This window comes from Gnatocerus cornutus, chromosome 6 (assembly GCF_029298725.1).
Source record: "Gnatocerus cornutus isolate USDA-ARS CGAHR chromosome 6, icGnaCorn1.1, whole genome shotgun sequence".
NCBI lineage: Eukaryota > Metazoa > Arthropoda > Insecta > Coleoptera > Tenebrionidae > Gnatocerus > Gnatocerus cornutus.
The window spans coordinates 7,237,032-7,251,138 of record NC_142238.1 but is presented as its reverse complement, the minus strand read 5'-3'; the positions used below and the strand labels follow the sequence as shown (position 1 = coordinate 7,251,138).

General features: G+C 31.3%; 4 protein-coding genes across 7 annotated transcripts in view; 1 reads left to right on the top strand and 3 right to left on the bottom strand.

Moving 5' to 3' along the window:
- Nucleotides 1-93: 93 nt before the first annotated feature.
- On the bottom strand, nt 94-3,544 carry LOC148172527 (NADH-cytochrome b5 reductase 2). 4 transcript variants are annotated; one of them, XM_088039600.1, is made up of 6 exons: nt 3,376-3,544; nt 2,391-2,454; nt 1,637-1,730; nt 1,132-1,257; nt 449-967; nt 94-398 (listed from the first exon to the last, which is right to left on the bottom strand). In XM_088039600.1, exons 2-6 carry the CDS (start codon nt 2,448-2,450, stop codon nt 226-228), a joined length of 972 nt encoding a protein of 323 aa, XP_087895726.1. In that variant the 5' UTR covers nt 2,451-2,454; nt 3,376-3,544; the 3' UTR covers nt 94-225. The 4 variants fall into 4 exon arrangements, with proteins under 4 accessions (XP_087895726.1, XP_087895725.1, XP_087895729.1 ...); XM_088039599.1 differs by lacking the exon at nt 3,376-3,544 and adding an exon at nt 3,255-3,367; XM_088039603.1 differs by lacking the exon at nt 2,391-2,454 and having other exon boundaries at nt 3,376-3,543.
- Nucleotides 3,545-4,380: 836 nt separating this feature from the next.
- Nucleotides 4,381-4,897, bottom strand: Trissin (trissin). Its single transcript, XM_088039633.1, has 2 exons — nt 4,842-4,897; nt 4,381-4,696 (listed from the first exon to the last, which is right to left on the bottom strand). Exons 1-2 carry the CDS (start codon nt 4,876-4,878, stop codon nt 4,434-4,436), a joined length of 300 nt encoding a protein of 99 aa, XP_087895759.1. The 5' UTR covers nt 4,879-4,897; the 3' UTR covers nt 4,381-4,433.
- A 428-nt stretch (nt 4,898-5,325) lies between these two features.
- Nucleotides 5,326-7,665, bottom strand: Ddx56 (putative ATP-dependent RNA helicase DDX56). The gene is made up of 8 exons (XM_088039573.1): nt 7,480-7,665; nt 6,948-7,432; nt 6,642-6,902; nt 6,263-6,590; nt 6,115-6,212; nt 5,748-5,889; nt 5,497-5,700; nt 5,326-5,450 (listed from the first exon to the last, which is right to left on the bottom strand). Exons 1-8 carry the CDS (start codon nt 7,546-7,548, stop codon nt 5,385-5,387), a joined length of 1,653 nt encoding a protein of 550 aa, XP_087895699.1. The 5' UTR covers nt 7,549-7,665; the 3' UTR covers nt 5,326-5,384.
- Nucleotides 7,666-8,848: 1,183 nt separating this feature from the next.
- Nucleotides 8,849-14,107, top strand: part of rdgA (retinal degeneration A) — a 42,792-nt gene continuing 37,533 nt past the window's right edge. Inside the window, exon 1 of the mRNA XM_088039549.1 lies at nt 8,849-8,865. The gene's annotated coding sequence lies outside the window, so the exon portion shown is untranslated. The remainder of the gene's footprint in view (nt 8,866-14,107) is intronic.

Here is a 14,107-nt window from a genome sequence, read left to right as displayed (position 1 = left end):
TGTTCATTACCAGTGGCTTTGGCAATTTGCAGTTTTAAGCCTGTAAACCCTAATTATTTTGTTAATTCTTTCATTCTCAAGTAAAAAGTAAAACAATGTAAAATACATTTATTGTATTTAAACAGTTAACAAACTGTGTTCAAAAGTTTTCAACAACCAAGAAATAACATCCATAAAAGTCTACACTTAAACGAATAATTCGTTGAAAATGGATACAAATCTACGCTAATAAGCAAAGCAAAGGTCTTTATCATATTTCAACTTTTCCAAACTCGGGGTGCAGGCGTAATTAATCATTGGAGGTGGTCCACACATCAAAACAATATTGTCGCCACTTGGCGGAAACAAATGCTCCTTTATCATTTGTTCGTTGATAAACCCTGAACTGTATTTCCAATCTAAAAATAAATAAGCGGTTTGACCATACTATCACGTACTTTAAACATACTTTCTCCCGGTGTATCCAACGTATACCACAACTCAAACTGATCGGGATGTTTGGCTACAACTTCCTCTAGTTCCTTTCGTACCAAAATATCCTTTTCAGTCTGATTAGCGAAAATTAGTCTTAACTTGGTATCATCACTAGGATCCTTTGCTATATGCCGAATAAGTTGTAACATGGGGGTGATTCCAGTACCTCCAGCAATCATGGAAACTTTCTTAGCTGTGATGATTTGTGGTGGGTCTTTACGTAGCTTTTTAATGGAGAATGTTCCATGACCCTGGTACTGGAGACGTCCCGAAGGACCTCGAACTTCAATTGTATCGCCGATTTTCAAAGATTCGAGGTGTTGAGACATTTTACCACCCTCAGGAAAACGTGGGTGGACATTTTTGAAATAGACTTTGATTACAAGATCAACGTAACCGTGATCATCGTCTGATGAGACAGGAGTGTATGATCGGATTATTAAGTCGTCGCTAATTTTGGCTGACAGATGGATGTGTTGTCCAATTGGAAGTCCTGTAAAAATGACATGATTAGCGATAAGTATTCACTTTTAGGGGCGATATAATTAAAGCCAGAGAGATAATTACACTAAAAATAGAATATAGCAAACACTGATGTGCCAAAGATAAGTGGGAATTTTGCTGGATAAAACGGGATTTTATTGAAATGAGTCTCACCTAATACATGGTCTTTAGACGGTAAACCAAATCTAAATCTGCGGGTGTCGTGGCTGATTTCTTCTTTTTCTATCAAAGGAAGAGCGTATTTTGCCTGTGGGTCCTCCAACAGAATCTTCTTTTTACCTAAAAATAGTCATGAAAGATTTTTATTTACGACTGTATTAATGATATTACTCATTTCAATTGTGTAAAAAGCTCTATTACATCACTTGTAAATATAAAGTGATGTAATAGAGCAACATAAATCACTAATTTTTCATTTCTTAACTCATTTTCATTCTATTTGACAAAAATGTCAAAATTGTTAGAAGTGAGAAACGTAGAAATGACCAAAGATTAATAAAAATCATTATTATTATTTTTTATCAGTCTTTGGAAATGACCAAAGTACCAATTATTTCAAGCATTTTTCCAATAAAAATGCTTTGGTCGTAAATATAAAAAATGTAATTAAACTTAATTGTGTAACAAGCTGGAAATTGTAATACAATAAAAAAATTACCTTTTCCCTTTGAGGTCTTCGTAGATGACTTGTATAAATGATAAATGATAACCGTTGTAAGGACTACACCTACTCCTAAGGCTATGGGTAAAACCTAAAAATAATTTTCTTTTAGTATGAGCTGATTAAAATCACAAGTGTTAATTTTAAATACGAATATAATAAGGAATGTTGGACGTCTGCGCTTGTTATTTTTATCATTTTTCTACAAAAATAAGTCCTGCTGTTAGTCATATAATTATAGGTTAGGTATAAAAATAGAGCATTCTTCCTGGTTGGTTAGTGAACCTTAAAATTAGGCAGTTACTGATTTAAAAGCTAAAAAATAAACCAGCCAAACTACAGTTTTCTGTCGTGAAGCATTTTTTCATTAATGAAAAGAGCTGAGTTATGTAAGCACAGTTTTTAGAAATGAACGAATTTTTATTGTTGAAATAATCAACATAAGGCATTGTGTAGGCGTTGGTCACAGCTTTAATACAAAAAAATTGTTTTATTGGATACGGATATAAAGAAACCTGCTGTGGTTATAAATTATTTACACACTTATCTATGAAAAAAGTAATTTGCATTTTAATGTGGAAATACAAATAAATATGAGTTGTCCCTCTTTTTAGCAATTTCCTGAAATGACAACACCATTCTTTTAATACCAATAAAAGCAGTGAAGACCTTTGCTAGCATCTGATGCATGTATTAGTAATACGTTAAAAAATTGACAATGTTTAATAAGCCAGGCAACAAACATATTTACCAAGTGATGTGAATTTTGGAGAGATCTATTTACAAAATGAATATTATTTTTAAATGCCATTGTTCTAAAACAGAAAATATTTGAAGTTTCATAATACATTCGTACAAGTAATATAATAAGCAGTTTCTGTTTTTTTAAGTCTATTGATTGGATAGCAGAGCAATTGAAAAGTTTGAAGCTTGTAGTTTTTGGAAACACGCTCCTCCATCAGAGCAACAAGGTAATAGAAACACTACTATGTAATTACATTGTGTTGTTACAAAAGCTTCAAGATAATAACGAAAAATTATTGTTATTGCCATCATGTCCTTCTAACTTATTTCTCGTCGATGATAATAATAATTATAATAACTAAGCACATGTTTCGATATTCAATTTTCGATGGTAATAAAATATGCTGATACACGCGGAATTAAGCGAAACATAACTATACATTTTTTTTATGTTTTTCTCCTCTCCTGCCTTCCTATTTTTTTAATTAGACTATTTCTAGAGGCCATTCTGTACCATGACTAAGGAGTTTTACAATTCATTCATAAACATGTAATGGATTTTTGTATGCGTAAACATTAGAAATAGAAAAATAAATAATCTGCACTTTTGAAGTGTGCTTATTTATTTATTTTTAATACCCAAAAGTTATAACTAATATAAAAGTGCTTGAAAAGCCAACAGTTTTTATTTAATTTAAATTCAAATTAATTAAAATATTATGCTTTCTGGCATTGGATGGGCGAGCCCGGCCCTGTCTTAACCTTAATTTGTAAAGTTCATCGTAATTCTATCAAACACAACATTAACTAACATTATGACGATAAATTTGATTTCAATTAGCTCGGACTATTAATTAATTCATGATATTACCTGATTTTCCTCTTGGGTCATGACTTTTATTTGCACTTTGAACAGTCTGACCGCATACACGATAACCAACAATTATTTGCAAGATCTATTACGTTGTGAGCTATGGCAGATATGTACTTACCCCACTCAATACGTTTGTCATTATTCAAGTAGTGCTTTTATATAGAGCATTATGCAACAAACTTATCGTAAGATAACACAAATTCTCGTAGAGAACATTCACGATGTCACAGGATTAATTACAGAATCCTGCGCGAAGCAAACTGTGGGTCAGTAGGTTTCCTGTGTAGAGAAAACTTTCACTTGTCTTTTTAGAACAGCCTGCGACACCTGTATTGTATTTTAATAATTATCACGTTGTAGCAACGTTCTATGATAATAAAAAATGATAAGGTGATAATAATTCATATTTTTGTAATTATGAGAAATAAAAAAAAGATTGGATTTGGATGGGGTGCGAACCTGCCTCGCTTTTTACATTTTGAAGATGACCATAAGATTTTAGTCGAGTTGATCTTTTAAGGTCGTCTCTGGGAAAAAGCAGTTCTTTTTAAGAAAAAACGAAATGTTAGCAATATTATTAATAAATTGCACTCAAAAAATTGGATTTTTTTGAAAAATTTTGTTTACAAGTACAATTCAAAATCGACTGCATTATGTTATTCTGATTTGGGTCGAGGACCAGTAAAGTCTTCAAGCTATTATTATTTTATTATTATCACATTTTCCAATTTTTTTACGATAAATAATGTATAAAACCTTGAATGGATCGTAATTTCTCCTTGTTACTATAAATGTATGAAACTTTACGATCCTCATATCATAAATATTTATTATCTCCTTTCATTGTATTAATAGCATTTTTATCACAAAAATCTAGTTCTATTTACACTAAAGGGTTTTTCCTTTGAAAGACTTAAAGCGAGCGCAGCGAGCTACGTTATGTACTGCTATCGTCACTTATAAATGTAGTCCTTGGAAGAGTTTTTCATTTGCGTTTACTCTGAAAATTTTATAATGGCAAATTAAAATACCTAAGAATGCATCAATTAAAAAATTATTATTGAAAACTGATTAACTAGTAATTATAAATCGTTTAATATCCAGCCTACACAAAAATACAACGCAAATTGAATATTATATTACATACAGTTCACACAATTCAATTTGAAAGTTGTTTCACTGTGTCATTTCGTCATTTTCATTGATATTATCGGGAATTTCCAAAGATGAATCCAAAAAGTTTCGATGTTGAAAGTACGGATTTCGAGATTTGGCAAGCCAAAGTTCTAAGCGTAGACTTGGATCCATGATCGCCGAGTCCGAACTTCTTTTTCTCAAGTAATTGAAACAACAAGTTCTAAATTGTCTCGTCCCGCATTTCGATTTACATTCTGAACCACATGAAGTGCAGGACTGCACCTCGCCCCAGACCACACCTGCTGGAAGATAGCATTACATTCATAGCACAATATCTTTGAATAGGTTTTTTTTTTAATTTTTAGAATCTCAGAAAAAATGGGTTTGTAATAGATCTATTAAATATGAACGCAAATTTAAAATAAAACTTGAAAAATATTTACGTACCTATGATGATTAGCACCACAAGCAGATTTCTGTTCATGGTGGCTGAAAAGCGGAGTAACTGTGGGAAAAATGTGCCCAGCCCCACTTTATATTACACTTGTCACCCCAATTTTACAGCTTAATGGGAGGGGATGATTTTATAAAATTTATCTTATCAGGACTCCGTGAAACACCTACTTACTAAGCCAATCACAAAATCAATTGACTTTCAAAGAAAAAGTTTTTCCCTATATTACTTCATCGATCCGATCAAAGTGAATTTAAAAATAAAAAAAAAACTTCTTGTGCTCTAATAAGCCATGAATATGATTTAAAATGTTTTCTAGAATCGATACAGCTATTTCCGAATTTTTATTATTAGACATGTTGAAAATTTATTGTCAGATAAGTATTAGTACTATATGAAAGTCATATAAACAAAATGATGTTTACAATGTTTCGCTATCGGTATAAAATATGTAGGTAGAGTTTACGTTAATAAAAATAAACATTACACTGTCGGACATTTATTAAAAATAAATCATGATTTCCAATTATTTAATTTCATTTCTTTTTCTTCTTCTGGAAACCCTCAAAATCCATACTCAGCAAGGGATTGCTTTTTTTAGCCTATAAAACAACGTAAAAAACAAAACAATTCTTCTAAAAAACTCACCTGAAATCGACCGACAGATCCTGTTAGTGTCTTAAAATGTTCCCGCTTTCTTTTATTTTTACGGGATAATCCAGCCATTCCTTTTAGAGTAGGGGGAACGATATAGTCGGGCACATCCGATAAATGCTGCTGTACTTTAACAGTATGTAGAGCTTTATCATGTCTTAAAACTTGAAGATCTGTAGGATTATCTTCAAAGTAACTCTAAAATAAACATGAGTAAAGAGCAAAACTAATATACGTGATAGTACCTTCAGTTTCTGACAATTAAATATTTCTTGTTTTATTTCTTTGAGTCTTGCCTCACGAATTGCAATTCTTGTAACGGCCCTCCACGCGTCTTTTGCTCGGTATTTGAAAGCCTCAACTTCGTCAATTTTAAATTGATATGACCTTAAAAAAAAAGATAACTTATGGGGAGTGCGATATCGAAAATATAAAATACGAAACAACAGTTCATTCTGGTTGAGGTCGGCTGCGTTATAACGTTTGTAAAAAAGTATGATAATCCCAATTATGAATCAGATGAAAAAATGTGGTATAAAAACAGCACCACGCGTTGGATAACTTAGTAATTTTAAATAAATTTCAATCAATCACAGTGGAGCAACATCTTACTTGAATATTGAAGCCTCATCCTCGCTACTCTTCAGGCTGTTTTCAACTTCTTCCAACAAAGGTTTTTCTCTCATGCTGACGAAAGATAAAACGCTCCCCTAAAAAAATTAATTAGTTTCATTTCACACTGCAGCCTAGCCTTCAGTACTTGATTATTTCCCCTTGCAGTTCTTCCAGCTCTATGAATGTAAGATTGGACATCCAATGGAAAATCAAAGTTAATCACGTTAGCAACATGTTGGAAATCTATCCCTCTAGAGACACCACTTTCTTTATCTTTTTTTCTTTTTGACTTCTGAACTTCTGTGGTCTTTTTGTTAGACCCTGGTTCTTCTAGGGCTTTTTCATCTGAAGCCACAATAATATCGTAGATTCCTTGATTAAACTGGTTCACTGAATGGCATCTTATCTTTGCTGGGAGTTCAGAATTCAAAACGCAAGTTGGAATTGCAAACTGTTCCAAATAGAGTTTGAGCCTGGAACAAACATTTTCACAATCTTATTATGAAATCATCAATATAAATTACTTGTAGCATTTGTCCACTGTGTTTACAAATATAATTGATTTGCCTCTAATTAAATGGAGCTTTAAAAGAGCATAAATAATCGTTGCTTTATCCATTTCTTCCGCCAACAGGTGGTAATGTGTTAACTGAGATGCTGGTGCAAGATCAGGCTCCTCCAATTTCAAAGTGACGGGATTACGCAACATTAAGCTTTTTAAATCCTTAACATCTTCACTTAAAGTTGCTGATGCTAAAATTGCTTGATAAATACTAGGCAAGTACCTAAAAAAATAATAAGAATGGATCATTTAAAGAGAGTTATCTTACTCTACTAATTCTTTAACTTCACTTTCATAGCCAAATGAAAAGACTAAATCAGCCTCATCAACCACTAGCAACTCAATAGACTGCAAATCCAAATATCCAGCTTGAATATGTTTTAACACTCTTGTAGGAGTCCCCACTACTATATCAGGTCTTTCAACAAGGAGTGGCTTTTGAACACTCTGTTTTACTTGTGGAGACACATCCACAAACCGTATCTCTCTTGAACACTTTATAGTTAAATCTTTAATGACACCACAAATTTGGTGACACAGTTCTTTACTAGGTGCCAAAATCAACGCTTTAATGTCTTGTTGTCTTGCAGTTTGCTTAATAGTTAAAATCTTCTGAATAACTGGAATTGCAAATGCTGCAGTTTTACCAGAACCTGTGCGAGCACGAATTAGGACATCCTTTCCTTCCAATAGTAAAGGTATAGCTCGTTCTTGTACCAAAGTCGGAGTTTGCCACCCCAATTTTGCCACAGCCTGAAATAACAAACATAAGCTAAGTGTTGGAAATAAAAAGGATGTACTTTTAGGATGCGGTCATCCAACTCCATTTCGTGGAAGTTTTTTGGCTTTTCTTCGTTCGGCTCTGTCATTGTGGCTAAATTTTAAAACCGAATAATTTTAAAATTGGGAAACACGTGCACAAACTGCTGTTGTTGACATTTGACGTTGACAGGTTGACAGTTGACAGTTTGTAGTTTATCTTAAAACTGCATAGATGGCGATACGGTTCTAAGACGAACAAGACCGACTCTATCCGTATAAGAAGACGAATTTTTAGAACAAAGCGCTAAATTTGAAATTACAAATTATTTTTATGCACACCTTTTGCGTATATTGTACTATTTTACAAAAAATTTTAATGGTTGTAAGTGCTGAGCCGATTTTATTTAAAACTATGTAATTACAATGTGACATCATTTTGCATTTTTTTAGTTTTAGATATAAAACATTTTTGCTCGTAACAAGAGTTCTAAACAGATTACATTTTTAATTAATGTTACGCGGTGTTGGGAAGAGCAAACTTATTTCCTAAGTTATTTTCTAAGCACATGTACCCTTCTTAAAGTTTTAAAGCTTCAACGAAGTTAGATTGGAATGATTAAAGTGGGTTATATTATGGAAATTTAAGGATTCTGGAATAGTTTTTGGTCACGGTCTGATGACAAACAAAATTTAATTGCTAGTTTAGATTGATATTTTTTGCTTTGTCTTACAAATATTTGATACATGACGGACGAAATAGAGAATTCATGCAAATTAGGTTTCACACAAATTGGATGTAAAAGTTACCAGACAAATCTAGTTCTTAAGCTTCAGAGATAGAAATTAAATTATAGAACTGAAACAGCGTGGAATTGTCAGTTTTCATAGACGCTAAAAAATAAACATTTTTAAGTGGCACTCTTTTGATCTCGTTCTCATGTTGCACGATCTCAAGACAAGTACACTATCATTTCGTAACAAACGTCAAACCAAGATAATTACATTTGAAATTCACGCTCCGTCGTGCGAAAAGCATTTTATTGTTCTTTACTTAAATTTCCTGATCTTTATGTAATACGGGTACGTAATTTTTGAATTTTTGAAACAGTCTCATTCGATTAACTACAAGAGAGGAGTTAGTTCTAATTGTGTTTAGAATACCTACGATGACCATCATTCTAACAAGATTTAGTGAGCATTAAGGGTCTTAATCCTGTTTGAGTTACTACGTACAAGGACAGTTTTGATGTGTTCTGTTTCTGTGGTTGTTTAGTAATCTTCATAGTTGTGTTATTGAAAGTGTGGACATAACTCGAAGAAAATATGTCGTCTAATAATGAGAATTCTTTGAAAGTTCCGGAAGACAATTATTCTGTTAATGGAGATAATGACGGAGAGGAGAAAGACGAGGAGGAAGATGAGAGGTAACTCGTTAGGATATCTTATTCTTATCGAATTACTGCTTTATTTGATAAGTATTCTCTAAGTATTCTTTTCTCTGTTCTTTTATCACATCCGTTTTTTTTTGTATAAGTGTTGTTGAAATATCGGGGCTAGTATTATAAATCAAAACTTCTTGTTTCTTTAAAAATTTTCATATACAGGGTGATTTTTTAAAAACGGCAGGCGTTGTAGAATTTTTATTTATGAACCGATTTCAAAAATTTAAAAAACAGATTAAATGGTTTTAAATTTCCTATAAACTGCTGATTTTAAAATTTTTCTAAATGTCTTAGTATTTTTTGGGCGATACTCAACTTTCTTATTTTAAATTGACACCCATATTTTTTTTTTCATAATTTAGATGATATTAATTTTCTTGATTCAGAAATGTGTAATATGTTCTACTTTTACAAAAAATATTAAAAAAAAACATCTCAAAAATGAAAAAAATTAGGCAATAAAAGTTAATAAAATCTAGGTGCGTGGTGTGTCAAATAACACAATATCGTTATTGTAATGTCAAAAAGCAGCAAATAACAGAAAGAACAAGTTTTCTTTCAACAAGATGGGGCTACACCTTTTACAATGCACAATGCATTTCTCGTAGGTATCAATTGTACAATAAAAAAAACGGGATGGCTTTTCAACAGTATTTTAATTAAATTAGGTAGTTGTTTTTTCTGATTTGTAATTATTATTGTCTTTTGTTATTAATAATTTCAAAAAAAATGCCGATCCTTTCTGTTATTTGCTGCTTTTTGACATTACAATAACGGCATTCTTTTATTTGACACCATGCACCTAGATTTTATTAACTTTTAATGCTTATTTTTTTTCAATTTTGATAATTTTTTAAAAAATATTTTTGGTTAAAAGTAGAACATATTACACATTTCTGAATCAATAAAATTAATATCTTCCAAATTATGAAAAAAAATGGGTTCCAATTTAAAATAAGAAAGTTGAGTATCGCCCAAAAGATACTAAAACATTTAGAAAAATTTGAAAATCATCAGTTTATAGTAAATTAAAAACCATTGAATTTGTTTTTTAAATTTTTGAAATCGGTTCATAAATAAAAATTCTACAACGCCTGCCGTTTTTAAAAAATCACCCTGTATAACTTGATAGGTTGAACTCCAATTAATATAATATTATTGAAAAATTATCCAAGACAAAATTGCTGTATCTTTATGGCTTACCAAGAAAAAATCAATGAAGAATGACTTCAGTATTCATCATGAATTACAAAACTAATCAATATAAATTCATGTTTTTGAAAATTTACGTATACTATTGGTTCTTGTTCTTGTTATAATTGTTCGGAATTAAATTTCTACTCAATTCTAACTCTGTTTATTCTTTAGTTTCCTGTACTTGACAAAAATTGGGCGTCGAGTTCAGTTTGACGATTCAATGAAAATCAAGTGAGTGACTTTTTTTTTATATGTGAAAATGTCAAAGTTGTTTTTACGTATGAACTGAACGTAATAAAAACGGCGCACTAAAACTTCATAGTCGTATAACTAACTCTAAAAGCCGAAACGGTTCTGCTCTTGGTAGTTTATGAGAAAGGAGTATTAAAGGAATATTTATTATATGTTTGCATATTAAATAGGCGTACTCAGGATTTCAAACGGAAGGATATACCTACTTAAATATAATGAAAAGTTTATTGTTTTTGTCTTGCGACAAACTAAGAATTTTGCAACATTTTGATTAAAATGCGTAGATTTGCTAATTTTATTGCTAACTCAAGTTAGAAATGCAGTAAGATACATTTCGAGAGAAACAAAATTTTACTAGTTTGAATGCGAGTTCAATAAAATTTATTTGTCATAAAAACCTAGTTCTAGCAGCGCAATAATTTTTCATTTTATTATTCAATAAAAAAAACCAAACATACATGCAATTAAAGTGATTGAGTTATTTGTAATGCAGATTGCTCAAGTGACACGAAATTTTTAGATTTATTTTGTAATTTTTGCAAATACTAAATAAATTGTATCTGCATTGTGACGTGACAATTTCGGGTTAAAACGGGAAGGTGTTAGAAAAGGTTAATTTTGGTGACCTTTTGACACCTGTAATTTTTGGTTGCTTATTTTAGTGTTTCAGCATGGCGAATTTCATTGTCCGTTACGAATTCTGTAAATGTGTAAATTTGTTAGTAATTATAGTTTTTAAGTTATTAGTCAGTTTTGCTAGATACCAGTGTGGAGATGACTGGAGAAATACGTTTGAGCCTCAGAATTTTAGCTGGAGGACTGCTACAAGTTCCTCGGGGTTGTCTAGGTTGCAACTCTTTAGTTTTCGTCTTGCTTCAACTTTGCTAACTTCTATCTTCGACCTTTTCACAACCACGTTAGCGTGCTTGGTGTTGAGCGTGACCTGGTCCGTTCTTCTTTTTGACCGCAACATCGACGGTGCTAACTATTTTTGACGAAATTTGGTGTTTGGGAATAAATTGTATAATTGTATAAATTCATGCAGAATCATAGTGCAATAGAAAAATTTCTATGGTACGGTGGAGCCCAAGCATATAAAGTGCTGTGTTCTGCTTAAGCATATAAGTGAAACTTATACCCTGACAATCGAGCTAGATAATGTCACTTTTATGACCTTTGAAAAAAAATTGCTTTTTATGTTTTTAATGACATAATTTTAATAAAAGTGACCCGCAGTGGCCTTAAGGAATAAAGGCTCGAAGAAGTTTTTAAAAAAAAAACTTAAAAGGGCTTTCGGAAAACTTATTTTATTCAATAACACATTTATTTGTGATGCTCATTCAACGCAAAATTTCACGGCGAATCCAAAACTGAACCACTTTTTCCCATACGTCATAACATAACTGTTTTCGAATATTGCTTTGTATTTTCAACATTTTTCAATATTTTTAATGCCCAATATCTACACGAAATTACGACAGACAAAAAGATGCGGTTTTCGCCATGGTTTTTCTCGCTCTTTTGTTACTTAGAATCTGCTTTCAGATATCCAAAGTTTAATGGCCGATTTTTTGTGAAATTTTTTTTAACTCAAACGATGAAAAATTTTGAATTTATTCTTTACCAACAATTTGACCTACCGAGCTGAGATTTGGCCAGCTGATAGATCTCAAACTGCTCTTGCGATTGCTCTTGCGATATTCAAATGTTCCTTTACAAGACTAAAAAATCAACTAATACAATTTGAAGAAATTGTATTGACGTTTTATTTATTTATTTTTACCTAAAATTTTTTTTAGGTATGTTTTATTTTGATTCTTCTATATTGGTAAGTCAGTACGATGCTCGGAGATAGTTAAATAGAAGTAATATTTTCCAGTAGACTAGTTTATTGTAAAAACGCCTATCTAATCTTCGTTGATTATAGGAAGCCGTATGTCTGAAACAGAAAATGTATATTTATCATTTTAAGACCAGATCTTAAAACGCTTACACCAAATAATTTATTTTCTCACAATAATTTGAACAATATTATTGATATAATTTTTAGATTGTAAAACTTTTAATATTTTGATTTTTGGGTTTAAAACAAGCGTCGATCGTCAACAGAACGTGGTTTAGCTTAGCGTGACATACTAATCAATGAAATCTCTTAGTAGTAAGATTTATTCTTGTTGTGTTGTTTATCATAAATACAGAATAAGATTAATTGCCTAATTTGGGTAAACGATATTAGGAATGCATTACTTAATATTAAATATATGAATAAGGTAAGAACAATACTGTGCTGAACTTGAACAATATTAATTTAATGGAACAACTCGACCGATTTTCTATACACATATACTTAATAGTTTTGTAATCTCAAATTCTCTTTGTTTGTATTCTAAGTATAATCCTTATTAGTGTGGTATTCGTAAATTTAATTCTAGCCGAACCATTATTATTTAATGAAAAGTGATGAGTAAGACTTTAATTTTATATTACAAGACTTCTTTTACAATTTTTTTACATTAAAGTAATGAAATAAAGACCTTTCGCGTAAAGATACAATTATGCTGCTTTGTGACACTTTAGTTTTTCAATTTTTCATACACCGCTGTAATGTATAACAAATGCGGCTGTCCACGTGGAAACTTAACAAAAATACAACGCATTCAACACCCTAAATGGTTGAAAATGATTAATCGTCAAACTAATCGTTGTAGGGTATGACAGCTTTATAACAAAAAAGCCTCCGCTACATTAACGTACAGTTTGTTCGTGCATTATTTTTGAAAAGTTTGTTGAAATATTTTCAAATGCTCCATTAATTTCAAATAAAAATATCATTTTTTTCACGGGCTTGATCATTTTACTATGCATCAAATCTACAAATCATAAGACTTTTTTCATATTTCGTTCTTTCCAAACCTCTCATCATCTTTCTGTTCTTTGAATTGTCGCGATCTTTAAGTTCTTCTATTATTTTCTCTTTCCCAATGATTCTTTCTAGCGGTGACTGCTCATTATTAGTTTGCGCTTTCCGTCTCTGACTTTATTACTTGTAACGGCAATTTCAATAGTTATAAAAATATAATTAATTTAATGACTTTGCATTACCATAATACATATTGGTTACTTTGTAATGTTGGTCTACGAACATTCTTTGTATGCATTTATACTTTGTATTACACGCCACACAAATTTTATGTTCAATACTTGTTTATGCTTTATTTTATATAGACGGCATCCTATTTACTTTATATTGCGTTTTACACGGGTAATTGAAGCGCTGTTGTACACAATAATTTTCTTCAGATTGATTTTATTCATGAAAATAAAAAGTTCACCGGTAGATTTAGCACAGTATATTTAAAAGACGACGAAATTTTAGTATCTTACAAAAATCACATTCATTTTGACACGAGTCTTATCGATTAATGCTAATATTTTATTACCATTATTGCTGCATTTTTGTTTTCTTTTAATACGTTGGCAAACAAATGACATTGTATGCTAAGTGTATTTTGTTTATCAGACGTGAGCGTGAGTGAAAAGCAAAAATAACATAATAACTTTTCATTTACACTAATGTGACATATTACAAATTATTATTAGTTTTTATATTCAAGTTTATTCCAAAATTATGCAGGTGTAGGTATCTGATTTATTTATTGTCTTTTGCCAGGAACAAAAACGTATCGTGACCACAAATTTTGTTTGGTATGATAAGTTCTCCTAATAATAACATGTTTGTGCAACCTTAATAAAGGAGCTGCGTGTCAGTGAAAGC

Excerpts from the sequence above, each read along its gene's own strand:
- Trissin (XM_088039633.1), bottom strand. The coding sequence starts at position 4,878 with ATGAACAGAAATCTGCTTGTGGTGCTAATCATCATAG. Across the intron at positions 4,697-4,841 it reads TGTGGTGCTAATCATCATAG|CAGGTGTGGTCTGGGGCGAG; the intron begins GTACGTAAATAT and ends GCTATCTTCCAG.
- Ddx56 (XM_088039573.1), bottom strand. The coding sequence starts at position 7,548 with ATGACAGAGCCGAACGAAGAAAAGCCAAAAAACTTCCACGAAATGGAG. Across the intron at positions 6,591-6,641 it reads ACAGTGGACAAATGCTACAA|GCTCAAACTCTATTTGGAAC; the intron begins GTAATTTATATT and ends TGTTTGTTCCAG. Across the intron at positions 5,451-5,496 it reads GATCTGTCGGTCGATTTCAG|GCTAAAAAAAGCAATCCCTT; the intron begins GTGAGTTTTTTA and ends GTTGTTTTATAG.
- LOC148172527 (XM_088039600.1), bottom strand. The coding sequence starts at position 2,450 with ATGGCATTTAAAAATAATATTCATTTTGTAAATAGATCTCTCCAAAAT. Across the intron at positions 1,258-1,636 it reads GAAGACCTCAAAGGGAAAAG|GTAAAAAGAAGATTCTGTTG; the intron begins GTAATTTTTTTA and ends GACTATTTTTAG. Across the intron at positions 399-448 it reads GTTGGATACACCGGGAGAAA|ATTGGAAATACAGTTCAGGG; the intron begins GTATGTTTAAAG and ends ATTTATTTTTAG.